Source organism: Mus caroli, unplaced genomic scaffold, assembly GCF_978045245.1.
Source record: "Mus caroli unplaced genomic scaffold, Mus_caroli_1 scaffold_18, whole genome shotgun sequence".
Taxonomy (NCBI): Eukaryota; Metazoa; Chordata; class Mammalia; order Rodentia; family Muridae; genus Mus; species Mus caroli.
This window is the reverse complement of record NW_028227273.1, coordinates 38,285,434-38,307,571: the sequence shown is the minus strand read 5'-3', so window position 1 is coordinate 38,307,571 and position 22,138 is coordinate 38,285,434. Positions and strand designations below refer to the sequence as shown.

The 22,138-nt window shown below is 50.6% G+C and overlaps 1 protein-coding gene across 4 annotated transcripts; it reads left to right on the top strand.

Annotated features, from left to right (window-relative positions):
• Positions 1 to 172: 172 nt before the first annotated feature.
• On the top strand, positions 173 to 21,771 carry LOC110312624 (scaffold attachment factor B1). Of its 4 annotated transcripts, none has more exons than XM_021186379.3 (21): positions 175 to 588; positions 4,022 to 4,106; positions 8,846 to 8,910; positions 8,991 to 9,197; positions 11,006 to 11,068; positions 13,201 to 13,228; positions 14,054 to 14,630; positions 15,034 to 15,083; positions 15,786 to 15,880; positions 16,295 to 16,444; positions 16,521 to 16,603; positions 16,700 to 16,839; positions 16,916 to 17,004; positions 18,355 to 18,461; positions 19,011 to 19,301; positions 19,625 to 19,762; positions 19,849 to 19,891; positions 20,799 to 20,914; positions 21,051 to 21,157; positions 21,297 to 21,363; positions 21,474 to 21,770. In XM_021186379.3, the coding sequence occupies exons 1-21, from the start codon at positions 400 to 402 to the stop codon at positions 21,601 to 21,603; spliced, it is 2,820 nt and encodes a 939-aa protein (XP_021042038.1). In that variant the 5' UTR covers positions 175 to 399; the 3' UTR covers positions 21,604 to 21,770. The 4 variants fall into 4 exon arrangements, with proteins under 4 accessions (XP_021042036.1, XP_021042037.1, XP_021042038.1 ...); XM_021186380.3 differs by having other exon boundaries at positions 176 to 588; positions 21,057 to 21,157; positions 21,474 to 21,769; XM_021186377.3 differs by having other exon boundaries at positions 173 to 588; positions 16,521 to 16,839; positions 21,474 to 21,771.
• Positions 21,772 to 22,138: the final 367 nt, after the last annotated feature.

Here is a 22,138-nt window from a genome sequence, read left to right as displayed (position 1 = left end):
TTGCCAGGCTGCGCACGCCACCTCTCTACGGCCGGCGCTCCGACAGTGACCTGACGCTCTCACCTCAATGCGCAGACGCATGACCTGTAACACGCATGCGTCTTGGTCCGCGGCCAAGCGCGAGCCGGCGAGGCGCGCCTACGTCGTCTCTGCCGCCGCGCACACGGCGCTTGGGTAAAGGCGTCTGAGAGCGTAGGGCTCGCGCCGGCGGCGCCTGCGCAGTGTCGAGGTGCGCCTCCGGGGAGGCTGAAGCGGTTCTCTCTCAGACGGCGCCATTTTGTGGTAAGAGGGCCGAGATTCAAAAAAATAATAATAATAACAAATCCAAACAAAACACACTCACGCAAACCCACTGACCCGGTTCTGTGTGAAGTGGGCGACGGAACCAGGGTCCCTGGAATGGCGGAGACTCTGTCGGGTTTAGGAGACGCGAGTGCGGCGGGCGCGGCGGCCGTGAGCTCCGCGGCGTCAGAGACCGGGACGCGGCGGCTCAGCGACCTGCGGGTGATCGACCTGCGGGCGGAGCTGAAGAAGCGGAACCTCGACTCGAGCGGCAACAAGAGCGTGCTGATGGAGCGGCTGAAGAAGGTGAGGTTCGCGGGGGGACCCCATGGTCGTCATGGCGACACCCACCGCCGGGCCTAGAGCGGCCTTCGCGCTGCATGCTAATACTGGGGCTCCGCGGGCGCCGGGTGCGAGGGTTCGAATCCCGACGCCCCAGCGATGCGACCAGAAGGAAGTAACACCACGAACGGGTTCGGGGGATCGATGACACCGCGTTCCCTGAACTGCTTAGTCCCAACCCCAAAGGGGGGATGAAGGGGACTCGGCCAAGGTCATCCAGAGGGGTCAACTTGTGGCGGGATTCGATCCCAAGTCCCTTTTCGGCCCCCGAGGCAGAACAGGTGGTTTTTGTTTTCTTTCTTCTTTCTTTCTTTCCTAAATCTGGGAAGACACAGTGACATTGGGGGCAGGGGCGGCGGAGATGAAACATGAGAAACTCTTAAGAGTTCTCAGACAGCCGAGGATGTAGGTAGCCCAGGGAGACAAAAAAAAAAAAAAAGCGGAAAAATAAATTGTTTCTAATTCTTTGCTAGAACTAAGCTAGGGGAAGATACGAGATGGAAGGAAAGAACGTTTTTTTCTGTTGATAAAGGTAAGTCAGATGTGAGTTCAAGGCCAACCTGGGCTGTAGAGGAGTTCCAAACCAACCTGAATAGTAGAGTTCAGGACTAGCTAAGCCTGTTTCAAAGTTTAAAGTAGGCTCCAAGAGCTACTCATTTGGTAGTGTGCTACTCATTTGATATTGTGCTTGCCTTGCATACACAAAACCCTAAGTTTTATCCCAAATACTTCCTAAGGCTGGGAGTGGTGGAGGTCGAAGGATCCTAAGTTTGAGGCCATCTTGGGATGTGTGAAAGCCTTTCTGTAAAACATAGTAGGTTTTTGTTTTTGTCTCTGTTAAAAAAAAGGGGGGGGGGGTTGGACACGTAGAACAGTGGTAACGTGCTTGCCCAACATTGCAGAGGCCCTTAGAACCATCTGTCACACAACTGCTATAACACTCCATTCTGTGTGGTCAGGTGGGGGTCAGAGGATTTAGTTCCAGCCTCCAGCTGAGCCCCCTGAGAAAGAGGCTCATTTCTATTACCTTCCTTTGTGGCCTAGATTCTCTGTCAGGAAGACCTTTAACCTCTTCTGAGTGTCCTCAGATCAAGAGTAGTAGCTCGCCTTCAGGGTAGGGTAGGCATTGCTTGGCTTGCAGCCTAGTCCAGATAAACAAGCTCAGTCTCTGCAGGGCCCCCTTTTGGCTTTTGTAGTTGGTTACTCCACCTTAGAAAGCATACTTTGTGTGTGTTACACTTGAAAAGCTGTCCCCTCTAGCTTTCAGACATTGTCATCTGCCCAGTCATTCCCTTGCACAAGGAGCTGGAGATTTAACCCTCCTAGAGCCATCAGTCACCAGTTGCTTTTGAGAGAAGACAATGAGACAAGCAGAGAGGGCAGTAATGTGAAGGCCTGAGCTCTGTGCCCAGCACCAACAGTAAAGGCCAGGTGGGGTGCCAGCTGCAATCCCAGTGCTCACAGACACAGGACGATCCCTGAGGCTCACTGCCTGACTAGTCAAGTCTGTAAGACAAGGTGGATGGTACCTAAGAGATAGCTGAGGTTGTCTTCTGACCTCTCATGTACTGTGAACATGTACAGTGTTTATTTGGGCACATAACATACTTGCTTGTGAGATGAGGTGTGGGAGTTAGAGGCCAGGGCGGGCACACTACCTACTGAACGTCAGGCCACTCTTTTCAGTTGGTTTGGTTTGGTTTGGTTTGGTGGCATTTTGGGTTTTTTTGTTTTGTTTGGTTTTGTTTTGGTTTTGGTTTGGTTTTTCAAGACAGGGTTTCTCTGTGTAGCCCTGGCTGTCCTGGAACTCACTCTGTAGACCAGGCTGGCCTTGAACTCAGAAATCTGTCTGCCTCTCGAATACTGGGATTAAAGGTGTGCGCCATCACTGCCCAGCTTGTTTTTTAATGGACACTACATCTCTATTGGAATGGGCAAGAAGCTCCCTACACTGGTGTCACCTACAGAACATACAGGGTGTGAAAGGGGGTGGCCAGGGTGATGCTCGGCCTGCTGGTGAGGCGCTGTGCAGCCTTGGCACTACCAAGCTCTCTCAAGACTAGAAGTTGAGGGTTGACTTTAGGGTGCTGTTCTCATTGTCCTCTTGAGGGTTGCAGAGAGACCCTGGTCTGTGCTTGTCTCCACTCACACCCCTGTATGTTTGTCAGATCAGAGGGTAAGTCTGCAGTACTGTCCCTCTGCCTGCTTGTTGTGACCATCTCGGGGTTGGATTTTTAAAGAGGGAGGTGGTGTGGAGGAGCAGCTGTTAGAGGGGGTTTACTGAGGTAGCCTGGGAGGGACAGCTCTGTCATTTAGCCCCAAGGGGTAAAATGAGATACCTTTCTACAGCTTACCTGGAGTTGTTTGAAAGCTGACTAACCCCAGAGGAGAGAGGACAGGGCTCTTCCGGGTTTGTCTGTGGTCCCCTAATGGAGTGCCACAGGAAGCCCTTGGGGATCTGGAAGAGTTGCCGGAGCTTGGAGTTCTGAGGGCACTGCTGATACCTTCTCTCTGGGGACAGTCAACTTTGAAACATCCCCAGGGTGAGAGGCATGCTGCTAGAAGGTGTCTCATTTCACTCCTTTGGGGGGTACTGTTGACAGGGCTGTGTGAGACAGAGAGGCCCTTGCTGAGTTGGCCACTGATGAACAAATGACATTCTTGAGTGTGAAATGGGACTTCTATGGGGTCCTTCCACTACAAGTCCCAGAAGGGGACAGCAAGGTCCAAGCCTTGTCCCCTGTTCCCCTCCCCCTCCTTAGTTACTGGGTTAAGCCAAGGAAGCTGGAGTTTCTTTCCTCAGGGACACAAGAGGTGGAGGAGTCCGAAGTTCTGAGCAGTTGCATCCACGACTCAAGGAGTCCTCAGGATAGTCTTCCAGCAATGCTGACTGCTATCATTAAGGGCCAAGAGAAAGAGCCTTTACAATACAAGCATGAGAACCTGAGGTTCAAATTCCTAGGATCCCTATAGAAAGCTGGGCTTAGCTACATGTGACTATGGCCCCAGGACCTTGCTGGCTGCCAGCCTAGTCTCACATTCAGAGAGAAAGCCTTTGTCTGTCGAGGAGCTAGGGAAAAGAAAATGAGAAAAAACAATGTAGAGCTGTATTATCCTAGAAAACCCATTAGGTGATAATGCAAGGGCCCTGCTGTGCCAGTCTTCCTTCCATGAGAAGCAGGACTGCTGTTTGTAGGGTTAAGGTGGCAGGTAGCAGCAGCTGAGTTTCAATGCCCTGAGAACCAGCCTGGGCATTGTACCAGGTGTCCTTTGTGATTGGCTTGGAGCTGGGCACTCCCTGTGTTGAACAGGCTGTTCAAACTGCAGGCTTAGATGTGCTTCCTGTCTCTGCTACCTGTGGTTTTATTGGTCAGCCTTTCTTCTGCTGTCCCTCCAGGCCATTGAAGACGAAGGTGGGAATCCTGATGAAATTGAAGTCACCTCAGAAGGCAACAAGAAGATGCCTAAGAGGCCCAGCAAAGGTAAGGAGTCCCTAAACCACTGTGTCAGTGCCCTAGGTACCCTATGGGTGCAGAGTCTGCTGTCCCTCTGTCACACAGGATCAGAGCATATAGTGAAGATGGATTTGGGTATGTTCTTCCAGCTTCACATAGCCTCTCATTACCTTGTCTGTCAGAAAATAAGGCCCGTGTACTAACAGAGCACAGATGTAGTCCACTTAAAACCATGCAGCAGGCCTCCCCATCTGACAGCCCCCACTCAACCACCTTTGCCCCGCCTCTGTTCACAACTGCTGTCTCCAGCCAGTGGGCACCCAGTCACCTACTACATCTTGCTGTCTGTCCTTGGCACTGACTTGTCATCTTTCTGGAACTCCAATTCTAGGAACTAAACAGAATTGGAAGGGTTGAGGCTCTTGAGGATGATACCTTGGTCGTTGTGAGGCTGAGCTGCTAGCTGTGGGGTGGCACAGTAGTAGCCATGCTACCCATGTGGGCCTGTGCTGAAGGGAGGTCCACTGAACTGTGTGGCCTAATGCACTGCTTTGGGCCACCGATGGGAAATGATTAAGACAGCCTTGGTTGGAAGTGCCCTAGGGTTGGGTCTTCTATCCTTCTTGCTTTCTGCCTTAGTAAAACAAATGCTTGTTCTGATGTTTTACTAGATGCATGAGTTTAAGTGTAAAGTTGATATTCCTTCTTAGTGGGAGCTGACACAGTAGAGTCACTTGGAAATAGATATATGTGCTTTCCTTAAAATCTGAAAATAAAAAAGACATTGGTAGACATGGTGGCACAGAGGCAAGAGGATCTCTCTTGAGGTCAGGGTCAGCCTGTATACATAGCAGGTTTCAGACCCAGAACTCCGTAGTGAGACCTTCTCTCAAAACAAAGAAAACAACTGGTCATGGCCTGGGGCAATGGCACAATGCATGACAGTGCTGCTGCATAAGTCTGGGGGTGAGTTAGAGTTCTCAGTGCCCACTCACAAGCCAGCTATGGCTGCATGTACCTGTAACACTTGTGATTGGGGGTGGAGACAGGGTGAGCCAACCTAGCTGCAGAGTGAGTGGGAGACCCTGTCTTAAGGGAGTGGCTGGAGAGCTGGGCAGTGGTGGCGCATGCCTTTAATCCCAGCAGTCGGGAGGCAGAGGCAGGTGGATTTCTGAGTTCGAGGACAGCCTGGTCTACAGAGTTAGTTCCAGGACAGCCAGGGCTATACAGAGAAACCCTGTCTCTAAAAACCAAAAAAAAGGGGGGGAGGGAGTGGCTGGAAAGCGATAGAGGACACCTGCTGTCCTACCTCTCGGGCACACACGCCACATACACATGTGCACTCTACACAACATGGTCTTGTTCTGCAAAATCCTTACTGTTTCTATTTCCCTCAGACTATCTCTCCTCAGCTGGCTTTGTGGCACAGTGGACAGCATTTGCCTAACATTTCCAAGGCACTGGGGCTTGGCTCCAACACTGCACCAAAACAAGAGGTTCACTGAAGGTACAGGCAGGGGGGTTGTCACAAATTTGAGGCCAGTTTGAACATCACTCTCAAAAAACCAAAATCACCAAGGGGCTGGAGAACTGGCTCAGTGCTTAAGAACACATGTGCTCTTGCAGTGGACCTGACTCTGGTGCCCAGCACTCACACCAGGTGCCCTACAGCTACCTGTGAGTCCAGGGCCTAGGACCTGATGCCTAATCTGGCTCAGTGAGCATTAGTGCACCTGTGGCAGACATGTAAGCATCAGTAGAAATGAAAACTTTACCCAATGCTATGGATGAATTAACTGAACCTGTCTTTGAGACAAGGTTTGACTATATAATCCTGACTGTCCTAAATTCACTATGTAAACCAGGCTGACCTCCAACTCAGAGATCTGCCTACCTCCTCAGTGCTGGGGTTACAGGTGTGCACCACCACCGTCTGGCTAAGATTTTGTTTTTTTATTATGTGTATATTGGGGAGTATGTGCAAATGTACTATAGGTGCTACAGAGGCCAGAGGATGGCAGTGCTTACTGTCACATCTAGCAAATGAATAGCTATTCTTTTGAAACTCACAAAAAGAGAAAACTTTGGTACTTCAAAGTAAATACTAACCTGGGTCCTGCTGTAGCCCAGGCTGGCCTTCACCTAGTAGTGTGGTCCAGATTGACCCTGAAGTCCTGGTCTGTTGGCCTATGAGCTCTGGCCACCTGTGTACTGCATTCTTTCCCACCTTTGCCTGCCTTTGGTTGTTTGTGATGAGTTGTGAGGGTGTGGGTGATCTATGGTTGGCCCAAGCTGTTATGGCTGGGTTTGTGGGCTGTGTTGTGTGTATGTGCTAATTGCAGTGGCCATGCTGTCAGGGATTGCACTGTGATTGATAGGAGTTATGTAAACTAGGAAGGCCCCAGCCTTGTCAGTGGGTGATGTAGATGGTTTAATGTATGTGGTTTAATTCTGCATATTGTGTGAGGGTGTGAGGAGGGGGGGGGGGAAACACCATTTTAGGAAGATCTCACCTCCTTGTCACCCTCGAGAATACAGGGTGCTGACCGCCTTCTGGAGCTGTTGGCTCTGCTCATTCTAGAATCTCACCAATGTAGCACTAGAGCCACAAACTCTTAGGGCTGATTTGCAGTTTGAGAGTATGTTACATTTGTGTGGCTGTAGCCCAGCAGAGGGCAAGGGTCTGTTCTTTGCTTCCTCCCTCAGTTTTTTGCCACACAGGTTATTGTGTAAGTGTCACTGAGTTCTCAAGTTGGGTTTTGATCAAGATTTTTGGCAAGAAATGTTACCTTGCTTCATGAATTAAACTCAGTGGTTTGAAATTCTAGAAAGGTCTGTCTCAGGTTATCTCAGTGCTTCTCCATGGTAGGCTTTGCAGAATCTTAGAATGTCAGGGTGAACCCCTCTGGCTGAAGGTGGATAAGACTGTACTAGCCTTTAATCCCAGCACTTAGTGTATCCTTCTCTGTCTCTGATGGGAGTGGTGGGGTAACATGTTTGGGGACAAAAGGCCAAATGTCCTGGGCATGGCCTCACCCTGACCTCTGCTTTGAGGGTTGGTTGTGTTTATGGTTAGTTTCATGCTTAGAAAAAAATATCAAGTATCAGTATGGCTTCTCCAGTGGTTTGAATCAGAATGTCCCCACAGGTTCAGGCATTTGAGCACTTAGCCCCTAGTTCCTTCTACTATTTGGGGAGGTTGAGGAGGTATGGCCTTGCTGGAAGCAGTTTGTTACTGCAGAGAACTTTGAGATTTGAGTCTATCTATCTGTCCATTTGTCTGTGGTCATTACCACCATCTACCCACCCACCAGCTCAGCTGCCTGCCCCTTCCCCATGTCTACTGTACCTCCTCTTCTGCTGTGCTTCCCAGGTGAGATGGTCCTTCTGCAGCCAAAGCCAGCTCTTCCTTCATCAGCATTTGGTTACAATGCTTTAGCATATTGGAAAAATAGCTGAGAGTGGTTTTCATGTTTTAGTTTTATTTATTGGAGATGCATGTTATATATAGTTTTGGTTGGCCTAGAACACACTGTGTAGGCCTTTATAGAGAGCTGGACACTCTGGCTTCCACCCTTCCGCACATTTCATACACACATACAAAACTTAATAAAGAAGTTAAGAAATTCAGCAGCCCCACAGAACTTAACTGTAATGGAGATCATGCCAAGTACCATAGCTATAAGAACATTCCATACTGCTCCATAGTGAGAAGGAAAAAATGGTGCTCACTCTTTGGAGGGAAGAGCTACAATAACAAAATCCCACTTGGCCAGGCTTGTCAGAGCTGGTGAGTGAGTGTATCCATTACAGGGTGGAGTAAAAGAACAGGTGCACAAGATCCTAGGGTCTGATGTTCATGAGCAGTGAAATGAGGTTCCAGCTAGGTTTCCTGGCTCATTCCCATGACCAGCACTTGGGAAGCACAGGCAGGAGGATTACTGCAAGCTTAAGGTAGGTAACTGGGACAACATACAACCTTACTTCAGTTCTGTGGGAGACCAGTTTTTCAGACTAATCTAATCTGAGTCCAGGAGTACAGTGCAGCTCTATGGTAGAGCATCCCCAGCACAGAGAGACATTGGATACTGCTTGAAGACAGGTCATTGCTCTCCCTGAGGAGAAAAGACCTGTGAGGGTAGCCTGCCCATGTGATGGCCTGCTTACATGTTTTCCTACACCCTGAGTCATGTGGGCTTTGATGTAGGATAACACACTGTTTCAAAATATGTTTTGTGCCCACACACCCTCAAGTGTGGAACCCGTGCGTGCTCAACACCACAAGAGACAGGCATGGTGAACTCTTCTGTTGTATCCTAGAATTGAACCTGAATACAAAGAAGAGTAGTAGCCCATGCTCTTAACTACTGAGCCAGCTTTTCAATCTCTGTTCCATGTACTTTACTCGTGTGTGTGTGTGTGTGTGTGTAGTCAGAAGTGCACTTACTGAAGCTAGGTGTTTTGTTCCACCATATGAGTTCTGTAGATTGAATTCAGGTTAATTTTGGCAACATGTGCCTTTTCCCTGCTGAGCCCCCTTGCTGGCCCAATGTGTGCATCTTTTGCTTGCCTGTGGCCCATCTCCCAGGTGATTCTCCATTCTGTCAAGTTGACGCTAAGCATCCCAAACACAGTGCATTGAGACCTGGCTAGGATGAGAGGCCAGGTCTGTGCAGTGAACTGCAGAGCTTGGGACCTACAAAAGTTCAGGCACCTGCTTGCACAACACAGACTATTGGCCTCATGCCTACATGCTGTCTCTTCAGGGAGGAAACCAGAAGACGAGGGTGTGGAGGACAACGGGCTCGAAGAGAATTCTGGGGATGGACAGGTATGCATCAACTTTTTAGTGGATGAGGAGAGGGAGAGCCATGATGGCGGTGTGCCATTACAGTGTCCTCTGTATTGCAGGAGGATGTGGAGACCAGCCTGGAGAACCTGCAAGACATGGATATGATGGACATCAGTGTGCTGGATGAGGCTGACATTGACAATGGCAGTGTGGCAGACTGTGTGGAGGAAGAGGAGGAGGCCACACTCCCTGAGGGCCTAGCAGACAGCACTGAACTGGTAGAAGGCGATTTGAAAGGGCTCCCAGAACAGCTGCAGGAGCATGCTGTAAGCAGCTGGTGCTGGGTGGAGCACTGGGTGGCCTGGTGCAAAGTTCATGACAGAGCAGAGTAACAGGGACAGCTGCTGCTGGTCATTGTCCCTTAGGGGAGCCTGATTTATGTATGGTGTGTGAGTACAGCCAACTGGAGCAACCACTCTGCTCAGCTGGCTGCTGCCTCTAGCTGTTCAACATCGATGCAGCCTCTCCATGCAAGTCATGTGTGAGACCAGAGCAATGGTTAGAGTGGTTTAGACATGTATGAGACCAGAGCAATGGTTAGAGTGGTTTAGACATGTATGAGACCAGAGCAATGGTTAGAGTGGTTTAGACATGTATGAGACCAGGTTAGAGTGGTTTAGACATGTATGAGACCAGAGCAATGGTTAGAATGGTTTAGACATGTATGAGACCAGATTAGAGTGGTTTAGACTGGCCTTCTGAGCACTGTGTTATATCCCTAGGTAATGTGTGGCTCTGGTAAGTGAGAGTTCAGGCACTTGCTGCAGGGTACAAGTTCAAGCTCCCAGGCCTCGAGGCAATATGTGCTGAAGGATTTTATGGTTACAGGGTTGATGTCTGCCTAGAGAAAGGAGAGTGGGCATTGAGGACCCAGGGGCATCTTTTTGGCCTGTCAAACCTGGACTTTTGGTGACCAAAAGCCTCTGGTATTCCAACAAAACCTCAGATCTCCTACAGTGAGCATTTGTCCCCTGCCATGAGAATTGACTGAGAGCCTATGCCTGTGGGCAGCACACTGGCTTTGAGGGAAGGGTTTTGCACTGTTAAGATACAAACAAGGTGTCATAATCTGTTTCTAAAAGGTACGTCCCAAGTGGTGGGCTCCTTGTTGGAAAGTAACACAGAGGCCAGGGTTTAGGAAAATGCCAATTGGCTGGTCGGAGCTAATTGCAATGTGAAGAGAATGGAAGGGTAGGGGAGCATCAGGGTAAAGTGTGTCAGTGCCAATGCACTGTGATCTTTAGCTGACCCTCAATTCCTCTAAGCTTTGGTCCCAAACTCTAGGTCTGACAGGTGAATGGTTGCTGCCATGGCCTTTCATGTGCCTGTGTCTGAGTGAAGTTTACAAGCAAATTGTGTTGTTGCCTCTTACTATTGTTCAGCAGGGCCAGAGGTCAGTGTTACAACTAAGACCAGCCATCTCTTACAACCAAGCCAGTTACCTGACCTAGAGTGGTAGCCATGCCTGTCACAGCAAGTGCAATGACTGCATAGTCACAGAGCAAACCCAGCATCCATAGCAATGAAGGCAGTGTCATGAGGGAACAAAGAGCAGCTGGGGTGCTCTTTGCTGTGTGTGGCTTTCATGATGGGAGACAGTTGGCTCTAGGGAAGAAAGAGTTGGGGATTGGTCTTCAGTGGTTGTAATATGTATGAGTGTGTGTATATGTATATATATATTATTTTTTTACAACGTATATGTTGTAATCTATATATGTGTATGTATATAGATTATAATATATATACACGTGTGTGTGTGTGTGTATACACATACATACATACATACATACACACACACACACCATTGGGCCATAGGAGTCTGGGTACTTGGTGTCTAGGAACAGCAGGCCTGGCTTCACAGTACCCAGACTCAGGCAGATGTGAGGCACCAGGCTTCATTCTGCAGCCCAGTTCTAAAAGCCATTTCTGGAAGATTGGCCACAAGCCTACTATTCTGGTTACCTGGAGAATCCTGTCAGGTGGTGTCTTCCACCTCACCACAGTGGGGCAGCACTCTAAGTGATGGGAACTGTCCCCTCACCTATTACATTTAAACTGCTCTCCCTTTCCACAGATAGATGACAAGGACGCTGTTAACAATGTAGATACATCATCATCTGACTTCACCATGCTGCAGGTAAATTGTCACATGTCTCAATTGTACCCTCAGTGTAGCCCTAGGTTCTCAGACACCTCCTGTTGCTTGGCAGCTTTACCAACTAAAGTCACCTACCTAGACAACAAGTGCTAGAGGCTGTGTATGACACTACTGCAGTCTCAGTTGTCTTCTAGTCTGCCCTTAGCAGAGCTGGAAGCACACACTGCACTCTGGCTGTGAGCAGAATGTCTTTCCTGAGGACCTGCTTGGAAGAGGTTGAAAGCCCAGTGCAGCTCCCTGGCTGCCGAGGGTGAGGCCTGTGACCCATCCCAGCAGTGCAGAATGCACACTGGTTCCGATGTAGGCCTTTCCTTTTTGGTTCTCCTCCACAGTTGTGGGATGTTAGTTTGATGCTATGAGTTGTGGTTGGGTATAGGGCCAAATGTTGGGGCTTTGTAGCAGCCTGAAGACCTGCTTGGTTTTCAGAAGCTGTGGGGACTGCCTACCATCTCACTTGCCTAGAGATGTATACTTGTAGGGCCAAGCTTTGTGCATTTTGGGTGGGGTCATCTGGTCTATAAGTTCATTGTTAGAGAAGGACATTGGGATAGGGTCACCCTGGAAGTGGCACATGATAGGAGGAGTGGACAGCTCCACAGATACTGTCCAGGTTTCCCAGATAACGATGATTGGTTATGTTTGGTGACCATCAGTGCAAATACTAAACATCAGAACCAGCCAGGTGTGGTGATGCACACCTTTAATTCTAGTACTCAGGAGGCAGAGGCAGCAGATCTCTGTGAGTTCAAAGCCACCCTGGTCTGTCTAGTGGCTTCCAGGCCAGCGAGGGCTATATAGTGAGACCCTGACTCAAAACAGGAGAAAAAACAAGGTGAGCACTAAGGAGTGAGATGGTCTGTGTGGGCCTTGGGCCTCCTAGGAAATGCTGTGAGAAAGAGAGTATTGGTATATAGTTTTCTGTCTGTCCTCTGGGCCACTTGAGCAGAGGGCTTCTAGGCAAACCACTGTCTATTTCATGGAGGTGTCCACCACTTGGAGCCTATGTGTCGGAAAGGAACAGCTGTGTCTGCTTGTCTTAGTACATTTTTGTCACAGGCTCGTGTGTTAAAGTGAAACACTATAGCACATCCCCTCAAGTCTCACTCTGCCACGTAGCTCCTTTTCCAGTTCTAGAGTTTAGTTTTTAGAGCAGGTGGGTCGTGTTGGGGAATCAGCCAAGCCCTCAGCCTCCCAAGGCATTCAGTTTGGACCTGCAGTCTCCAGTAGGGACCTGAACACCAGAGAATAGAACTGAAGGAGTGCCATCAAAGGCAGCCTCCCTACTTAAGAGCATACAAGGCACTGACGTGGGGTTCAAACCCACTCACAGACCCTGCCTCACACATACTGGCCATCCTGCTTCACTCTGGGCTGTCATCCACTGGCCTCTTTGAAAAACACCTGTATTCATGCCTGGAGTATAGGGGTTCATGTCCTTGACAGTCATTCAGAGTTCAAGTGTCTCTTTGTACCTCGAGTGTGTGGTTCTTAGAGGACAGCGGACAGAATCTGAGTGGCCAGTATAGAGAAGCCCAAACTCTGCTTGCAGCCTAAAGGGTGTGGGAAGTCTGCTTTGTAGTGTGGAGCCAAGCAGTGTGGCTCACACTGGTCCTGAAAAAGACAGTTAGGCAAGGCAGAGCCCAGCTGGGAAGACAGGACTCCTGGGAGAATCTGAGTCATTGCTGAGGGAGGTTGGGAGTGCTGGGGTAGAACTGTGATTACCCATTTCTATTTGGCCCTATATTTTTAAAAAGTCAGCTCAAGGCTTTTGCAGGTGAAAAAAGTGTCAAGGGCTTTGTGCCAGGCAGTTAGACATACATGGAAATATATGTGAGCCATGCTCCTGATATCAAGTTCAGTCCTGAGGGAACTACATTGGGAAGACAGGGGGACTGCTGGGTGCCCTGAAACAAGGTCAGCAACAGGCATGGAGTTGAGAAAGGCTGAGGCCATTGGGGCAGCTTGCCTTGATCAAGCAGGGCCTCCTCTCTGGGTCCAGGTTGTCTCCTGAAATCCTAGTTTGTGGCCAGCCTCCTTTACTTTCCATGAAAGTTGGTGATGGAGTGGGGCTGAGCCTTGGGGCAGTATCTTACTTGTGCTTTCTGTTGCAGGAGATGGAAGAGGCATCTTTGGAGCCAGGTACTGTCAATGCAGGGCTCAGCAGTGGGTTCCACCCACAGTGGGGAGGCTCTTGCTAACCAGTGGCCGCACTCTAGCATGCACTGCTCTAGAGCTTACAGTCCAGAGCACACCAGGACATAGAGATTGGAAACCCAGCTGTATCACAAGATCTGTGTATATGGCCAGCAATCGTGCGGCATCCTGCCCACATGGTGAAGACTTCGGTCTCCTGCCTTTAAACAGAATCGTGTGCTCTGTGCTGCCAGCAGATCTTGTGATACCGGTAGCATGTCACCATGTGGTGTTGGTACAGGCAGTGCAGGTAGCATAGGGAATGCCACATGAACATGACATGATTGGATACCCCCGAAGAGGAGTGCACTTCTGAGAGAGAATCGCAAACAAACACTGTCCCTCTGGGCTGCCCAACTTCACATGCCAGAAGACCCGGCGCTCCGCACGTTAACTGCTCTGTAAGGAAGGCAAAGCATCAGGCAATTAGTGATGCATGAAGGCCAGGCACTCAGTTACGCACTTGGACTCAAGCTGAATTGAGAAGAGTTGATTCATACATTGTCACAGTACACAGAACGAAGACTCAAGACTCAGAAGGTTGTGGGGTGAAGTCTCCGGGATGCTTGCCTCTGCCCTTAGTTCAGGCTGGGGGCGCCATGGCCGTGGGCGCAGGTAGGGTGCAGGCGCTGTGTAGCGGGTTTTCCAATCTCTGTGTAGCCAGCAGTTCTGTCGGTGTGAGCAGGGCCGCAGCGCCCGAGCCGCAGTTGTGATTGCTTTATTTCCCTGGTGATTAAACCTTGTGCCATTCTATTCCTGTTAAATCCGTAGAAAATGAGAAAATACTCGACATTTTGGGGGAAACTTGTAAATCTGAGCCAGTAAAAGAAGAAGGTTCGGAGCTGGAGCAGCCCTTTGCCCAGGCCACGAGTAGCGTGGGGCCAGACAGGAAGCTGGCGGAAGAAGAGGACCTATTTGAGAGCTGCGGCCACCCGGAAGAGGAAGAGGAAGAGGAGGAAGAAGAGCAGGAAGAGGAGCAGGAGGAGGAGGGAGATTTAGCTTTGGCCAGCAGCAGCAAGTCTGAGTCTCCAAGCACTCGGTGTCAGTGGAGCGAGGCAGATGCCCCGTTAGCAGTAGTGAAAAGGGAGCCAGCAGATGCGCCTGGCGGAGGCACTGGGATGGACCGCGAGCCTGTAGGGCTAGAGGAGCCAGTTGAACAGAGTAGCACGGCTGCCCAGCTCCCGGAGGCCACCAGCCAGGAGCTGGTGCGAGCGCCCACGGCAGCCCTGAGCCCTGAGCCCCAAGATAGCAAAGACGACGTGAAGAAGTTTGCTTTTGACGCTTGTAATGACGTCCCTGCGCCTCCTAAAGAGTCCTCAGCCAGTGAGGGCGCTGATCAGAAAATGAGGTTTGTTGATTCTCAGTCCTAGACCAGACGCTATCTCCTTTCATTGTCACTAGGATACACATGAGCTGTTAGAGCCTGCAGTCGGCAGCCACACTGCCCAGCTAGCTCCTTCAGGCAGTTTCTTATTTATTTTGCACTGGTTCTGTAACCTTTCCCCCCACCCCCTTCAACCTACCACAGTTGTTTGCTTTTTAATTCTTAATTATTTTTAGCCCGGCAGAAACTTAATTAATTCCTGTGGGTATGAAATCTTAATGTTAGATCAGATATCCAAAACATGTTTGTCAGGGTGTCCTTCTTGAGGTTAATTGCCGGGTAGGTATGCAGCTTTGGCGGGTCCTTAGAGCTCTGGGATGTTTCAATTGCTGCAGCCTCCTTGAGTGACACTGTCTCTTGTCTCTAGTTCTGTGGAGGAGGACTCGGATACAAAAAGGCTTTCCCGAGAAGAGAAGGGTAGGTCCTTGAGGTGACACTGGTCTCCTGGAGTATGGTGGGTCTCAGGTTCATCATGGTCGGTGTTTCCCATACACACACATGTCCAATCCCAGCACCACTTTTAACTCCGTGGTCCCTGAGTGTGTTCACAATCTTTGGTCATTCTGACATGTTCTCTGAGTATGGTTCAGTTGGCAGGTACTAAAGTAAGTTACTTGCTGAGCAGGGTGTGGTGGCTCAGGCTCTTCCTCCCAGCTCTTGAGAGGCAGAGGCAGGGGGATTGGTAACAACTTCCAGACTAGTCTGAGCTTCCCAGCAAGGCCCTGTCAAAAAAAAAAAAAAAGTTTGCAGGCTAGGGAGTAATGGACCCAAGCCAGCAGTTCGGACCATGCAGGGTGTGGGGAGGGAGGCACGTGAGCATGGGCTTTGAGAAGGTGGCAGCAAGAATACCAACCCCCCTTCCCTGGCTGCTGCATGGGCAGAAGCCATCTTGGGCTGGGGTCAGGTCAGTTGTTTATACCTGCATGGCTGCTGGGGATCCTGAGATTCATTTTCAGTGTTATATACGTGTCACTGTCCTCTGTGGCCAGGCCAACACTAGCAATGGAAGGGTTTCCTTGGCCTGGCCATGCCGCTGGATCCTGGGCACATGCCCCCAGCATGCTGGGGATGGCCGTTCTGTGGCCCTTAAGGTTCTGACTGGAACTTCCCTTTGCACAGGTCGCAGCAGCTGTGGTAGGAATTTCTGGGTTAGTGGCCTTTCATCTACAACCAGAGCCACGGATCTGAAGAACCTGTTTAGCAGATACGGGAAGGTGAGCCACCAGTGCCCAAGAGTGAGCAGGGAGAATCTCACTGAACAAATCTCTGTCCTGGACACAGTTTGGAACTCTGTCAGGGCCAGGGTTCTAGTGTGCAGTGAATGTGGTGCAGGTTGTGACCATCGGTGGCTACAGAGGGCTCACTGCTGCCACTTGTCACATCAGTAATTTGTATTACTATCCTCTGCATTCACCAGTTTGTAGATGTGTGGCCATGTCATGATTCAGACCGTAGTGTGACTTTGCTTCCACGAGCAGTTTAAACCTTGTTAGGGGAACATGGCAGAGCCTTGCATTGACCATTTTAAGCCCCCTCAAGAACCTAGAAAAGGCAGCCCCTCCGGTGACTACACTGTGGCTGCTGGGTTTGCACCTATATATGTTTCTGAGGTGATCTGGTTTCTTCAGGTGGTGGGTGCTAAGGTTGTGACGAACGCCCGGAGTCCTGGAGCTCGCTGTTATGGCTTTGTCACTATGTCCACAGCTGAAGAGGCAACAAAATGCATTAGCCATTTGCACAAGACTGAGCTGCATGGCAAGATGATCTCAGTGGAAAAGGTAGGTGGTCTCACGCTGCAGTGGTGCCAGCAGTGGTGCCAGTGTATGATGGCACTAGCTTTTGACTCTCCTGCAGGCCAAAAGTGAGCCCACTGGCAAAAGAGTGCCTGACAGGCGAGATGGGGACAGCAAGAAGGAGAAGGCCAGCACCAGTGACAGGTACTCTTGCAGAGCACTACCACGTACCATTTGGTGGGTCTCCTGCATCCCCATGTCCTGGGCTTGCTCTGAGGCTTGTGGATCACTTGATCCTAGATCTGCAAACCTTAAGAGGGAGGAGAAAGGTGACAGAAAAGACGATGCCAAGAAGACAGATGATGGGAACACAGAGAAGAGCAAGGATGCAGATGACCAGAAACCTGGGCCTTCAGAGCGCTCGAGAACGACCAAGTCAGGTAGGCCATGACAACATCCTCCTGTCGGGTGCTGCTTATGTGGCTGTCTGAATTCATTTCTTCCCTCTGCTTACAGGAAGTCGTGGCACTGAACGCACTGTGGTAATGGACAAGTCCAAAGGTGTGCCTGTCATCAGTGTGAAGACATCTGGGTCTAAAGAGAGAGTAAGTATCAGCACTTACAGCATCCTGTTTGCTCCAGGGATTCCTGGCCAGTGGCCTGTCAGGGAAGTTTGCTGCGTTTTAGAATGTAGAGGGGTGTAATGGCTTCTAGAGCCAGCCTACTTGCTCTTTTTGATAGCGGCTTTTAGCCACATCTCTTCCCTGCCTCCTGGAAACCCACAGTTGGGATAGCTGCAGACCCGGGTGGATTCTGAACTCTTAGGCCTGACCACTTTAGTAGGTGGGTCTGGGTTCCCCAAGACATCCCCACATGCCAAGCCCCCCTAGAGGACTATAGGCATTATAGGTTGCCAAGTTCCTTGGAGCCACAGGAGACAGAGGAAAGCAAGCAGGCTAGGGTTGGCATATGTTTGTAGTATCTTTGAGGTTCTCAAAGCATAGCACACTACTAAGTGACCAGGAGATTTCTAGCCATTTTCATGTGTACTGGCTTCTTTTTTCTTTTATAAGATTTATTTATTTAATATATGAGTACACTGTAGCTGTCTTCAGACACACCAGAAGAGGGCATCGGATCCTATTACAGATGGTTGTGAGCCACCATGTGGTTGCTGGGAATTGAACTCTGGAAGAGTTCAATTGGGCCTCTGGAAGAACAGTCACTGCTCTTTTTTTTTTTTTTTTTTTTTTTTTTTTTTTTTTGGTTTTTCGAGACAGGGTTTCTCTGTGTAGCCGTGGCTGTCCTGTCCTGGAACTCACTCTATAGACCAGGCTGGCTTTGAACTCAGAAATCCACCTGCCTCTGCCTCCCAAGTGCTGGGATTAAAGGTGTGCACCACCACTGCCTGGCTTGTCACTGCTCTTTCTTAATCGCTGAGCCATCTCTCCAGCCCCCATGTACTGGCTTCTTAAGGAGGCTGCCTTTTACCTCTGGTCTTGGAAAGAGCAGCTAGACAGTGAGAACAGAGCTCCACCTCGGTGGGCTCCAGGCCGAGGTGGGTGGTCTCAGCAGTAGGCATCTATTTACCTGAGGAATGGGGCATACATGTAGGGTTGCACTGCATGGAGGAATTAAGACTGGAGCATTGCCACACACTGCAGCAACCAAGGATAGGCAGTGAGACACCATCTCCAGAAAGTTTCAGTATAGATGGAAGGCTTGTAGAGGAAAAGTTTTGAATTAGCCCAGCAGAGGCTTCTCTTTAAGATAGGCTGAGGCAGAATGACCACATGGTTCATTGACGGTTAAATGGTAAGACCCAGTCTCAAGGAGAGAAAGACTGATTTTAGTCATTGGGTTCTCCTGTGAGTGCCTCCTCCTGCCAGTCACTGTCCCTGTGCCAGGCTCCTCTGTTCCTCCTGCTTTAATCCTCTTTCTGTTTACTAATCCAGGCCTCCAAAAGTCAGGACCGGAAGTCGGCCAGCCGGGAGAAGCGGTCTGTTGTGTCCTTTGACAAAGTTAAAGAGTCTCGAAAGTCCAGAGACTCAGAGTCTCGGAGGTGAGTGTGCCTGTGTTGGTTAGATGTAGGTACATCCAGGGCTCTGTGCTGAGGTGGTTGCCCTCCTCAGAGACCATAGAAAGCTAGCAGGAGCAGCAAGGGACAGTGAGGCTGTCCAGAAGGGACTTCACTCACCTAGGGAGGATCAGGGAAAGTATAGTTTGTCCAGCTAGGCACAGCACTGGTGTGGCTGACAAAAGGCAGTTCCTAAAACATTACTTTTGTTCCAAGGAGTGTGTGTTGAAAGTGGACACTAGGGCACATAATCTCAAAACCTCTCACTGGGTTCCCAGTGTGCTGGAGGAAACCACTTCATTGATTGGCTGCCAGGTTGATGGCAGACCTGTCATGCCAATCCTATTTAAGGAAGAAAGGAGGGGGCAGACTGGGGGCAGCAACTGTCGTGCTGGGGACCCACCTGCTATGAAGTATTGCCTCTGGTTTTTAACCTGTGTGGGATACTGTCCTTAATGTCCCTAGCATGCCCTCAGCTCCTCCCAGGGAGACTTCTGCCTCACTTGTCCTCCTCACCTGGGCCTCTTCACACAGGGAGCGGGAGCGCAGTGAGCGGGAGCAGAGGCTGCAGGCCCAGTGGGAGCGGGAGGAGCGAGAGAGGCTGGAGATTGCTCGTGAGCGCTTGGCATTCCACCGCCATCGGCTAGAGCGTGAACGCATGGAGCGGGAGCGGCTGGAGCGGGAGCGCATGCACGTGGAACAGGAGCGGAGGCGTGAGCAAGAGCGCATTCACCGAGAGCGAGAGGAGCTTCGGCGTCAGCAGGAGCTGCGCTATGAACAGGAGCGCCGGCCTGCTGTGCGCAGGCCCTATGAAGTGGATGGCCGGTGAGTAGTCAGATACAGGCTACCAGACCCTATGTCAAAATAGATCTGTGCTCAATGTGGCAGGCCCCATGTATTCAGACTATGTGTCACACTCACTGACCTTACTCAGGGCCTGCTGTGACTATCAGTGTGTGAGAAATGCTCTCTCCGTGCCAGCTCAGGGTAGGAGGAGCCTTGCCAAAAACCAGACACTCAGCACTACAATGGCACTGAGGCATAGGTGGGAGTGTTTAGTCAGGGCTTGGAGCCACACTGGATTTGTTCAAGCTCTAGGGTGCCTCATGAGCACCTAGATCACACCTCTGCCTCCCACCCAATCACAGGCGAGATGATGCCTATTGGCCAGAAGCTAAACGGGCTGCTCTGGATGACCGTTACCACTCAGACTTCAGCCGCCAGGACCGCTTTCACGACTTTGACCACAGAGACAGAGGCCGTTATCCCAACCATTCTGTGGATAGGTGTGAGCCCATGGCCATGTTGGGAGGGCAGTGTGCATGCAAACAAACCCTCCCCATCTGGGTCTCACTGAAACCACCTTTTTTAGGAGAGAAGGTTCACGGTCGATGATGGGAGACAGAGAAGGACAGGTGAGCATAGGGTGCTGCTTCAGCTGTGGAATGGGTCCCATGTCTATTGACTGCCAGTCGAGCATAATGCTACTCTTGAGCCTTCCTACAATGGCAAGTAGTAGTGATAACCCACATGCCCTATCCAGTACACCCTATCCAGTACACCCTATCCAGTAGGGAGGTTGCGGCTCTGTGTATGCTGCATTGCTCCTTAGAGAGGGTGACCAGAGGCACCTAGCATGTCTGTAGGATAGGGGCTCACCCACTGTGTCAAGTTCTCACTGCACAGTGCCATCCTTACTGCCTCTCAGTTACCATCCTACACCCTTAGCTTCCCATTCCCAGGTTGGCATGAGGGGTGTCTTATCCCTGGGCCTCCATTGGTGTCAGGTTGTCATCCTGGTTTTGCAACTTTCCACACAGCTGTTTTGTCTCTGTGGGAGCTGGTCATTAGCAGTGGCCCTTTCCCCATGTGTTTGTTCACTTGCAAAAGGCAGGTGACAGTGTCTGGTCAGAAGGCTAGGAAGGGAGCTAGAGCTGGCTCTTAGCTCCATTGTCCCAGGACTGTTGATGGCCCAGCAGCCGGGGACGTTGGGCTTCACTAGGTATCAGATCTCTTCCTGCCTTGGCCTTGAAGCAGGGTCTCAAGTCCAGGATTTGAGCTGGGCATAACTGGAACATCAAGGATAGCCTGGGCTACAGAGTGAGGCCTTTCACCATACGAGTTCATGGGTGTGGGTGTCAGTGTGCTCAGTCTTCTCCTGAAGCAAGGGTGCTGTGCACAGGCTGGGGCTCCTATAAACTTGACCCTTGGTGAGGGAGGGCGCTGTGACACCAGCCACCTAGGTTGTTACCTGTGAAACCAGGTGTTCTCTCACCTGAGGAATCAGGGATGCTACTGACCTCACCCCTTTCTCTGGTCTAGCATTACCCTGAACGCCATGGAGGACCTGAACGCCATGGCCGGGACTCTCGAGATGGCTGGGGCTATGGTTCCAACAAGAGATTGAGTGAAGGCCGGGGGCTGCCCCCTCCTCCCAGGTTTGTGTCCCTACTAAGACGTGGTGGTGGTGGTGGTATGACTGTCAGCCTGCCTGGTGGAACCTGAGCCCCCCTAGCTTCACTGTCTGTAGAGGCCATACTGTGGCAGCATAGGTCAGAGGTGTCTCTTTCCAAGGGGCAGGCGTGACTGGGGGGAGCATGGCCGGCGACTTGAAGATGACCGGGCATGGCAGGGCACGGCTGATGGAGGCATGATGGAGCGTGATCATAAGAGGTGGCAAGGTGAGGACCGGGTGGGAGCCAGGGCTGCCTGCTGAGCGGGGATCAGGGCTGTGATGAAGTGGAGCTGGCTGCAGCCAGTGGGTCTTGTTGACTCCATACTTGCCAAACTGCCCACTTGGACTTGTGTTTTGTCTTGCAGGTGGTGAGAGGAGCATGTCTGGCCACTCGGGGCCTGGTCACATGATGAACCGTGGTGGCATGTCAGGGTGAGTGCCACACTGCCAACCAAGCAGGGGCAGTGTTGCTCTGTAGTGGTTGATTGGGGACCACTGACTAATTTGACCTCAGGATCTAACAGTCCTCTGCTTCTCCTTAGGCGAGGCAGTTTTGCCCCAGGAGGAGCTTCTCGTGGCCATGTTATCCCACGTGGAGGGATGCAGGCAGGCTTTGGAGGACAGAGCCGGGGAAGCAGACCCAGTGATGCCCGCTTCACCCGCCGCTATTGAGCACCTAAGCCACCCAACCGTGACCTCCAAGTCCTATTAGGACTTCCCTCCCACCATTGTACAAAGGAATTTTTTTTTAATCTGCTGCCATATTGTAGCTTGTTACGATGTGAATTTGTTTTCATTTTTGTTCGTGGTTTTTTTTTTTTTTTTTTTGTAATAAAGGTGTTTCTGTTTAAGTGCCCTTTACTTCAAACTTTCAACCTCTCATTTCCATGAGGAAAGTGGCACTCTACCATCAGCCAGAGGTGGTGCCTATTCAATTCTGTCTGACACAAGTGAGCTCAGGCTTGGGGCCAGCTATGCTCCTTACTGTGTCTGACATAGCATACCTGCTACTGGTATTGAAGTTGGAATTGCTGAGAGTGGTGCTGGAGTGGGCCACAGACAATTATAGGGCAGAAGTACAGGGCCTACATAGGACTCTGGGTCACAGGCAGAGGTAGCCCCTGGTTTTAGAGTTTTAAAACATGTCACCAGCTTTTCTGGACTTAGTGTGATCCCGTAAGCTCAATGCTATATGCTTCCACAGACC

Coding starts and splice junctions, on each gene's coding strand:
- LOC110312624 (XM_021186377.3), top strand. CDS start 400: ATGGCGGAGACTCTGTCGGGTTTAGGAGACGCGAGTGCGGCGGGCGCG. Junction 589..4,021: donor TGATGGAGCGGCTGAAGAAG/GTGAGGTTCGCG, acceptor CTGTCCCTCCAG/GCCATTGAAGACGAAGGTGG. Junction 11,069..13,200: donor CTGACTTCACCATGCTGCAG/GTAAATTGTCAC, acceptor TTTCTGTTGCAG/GAGATGGAAGAGGCATCTTT.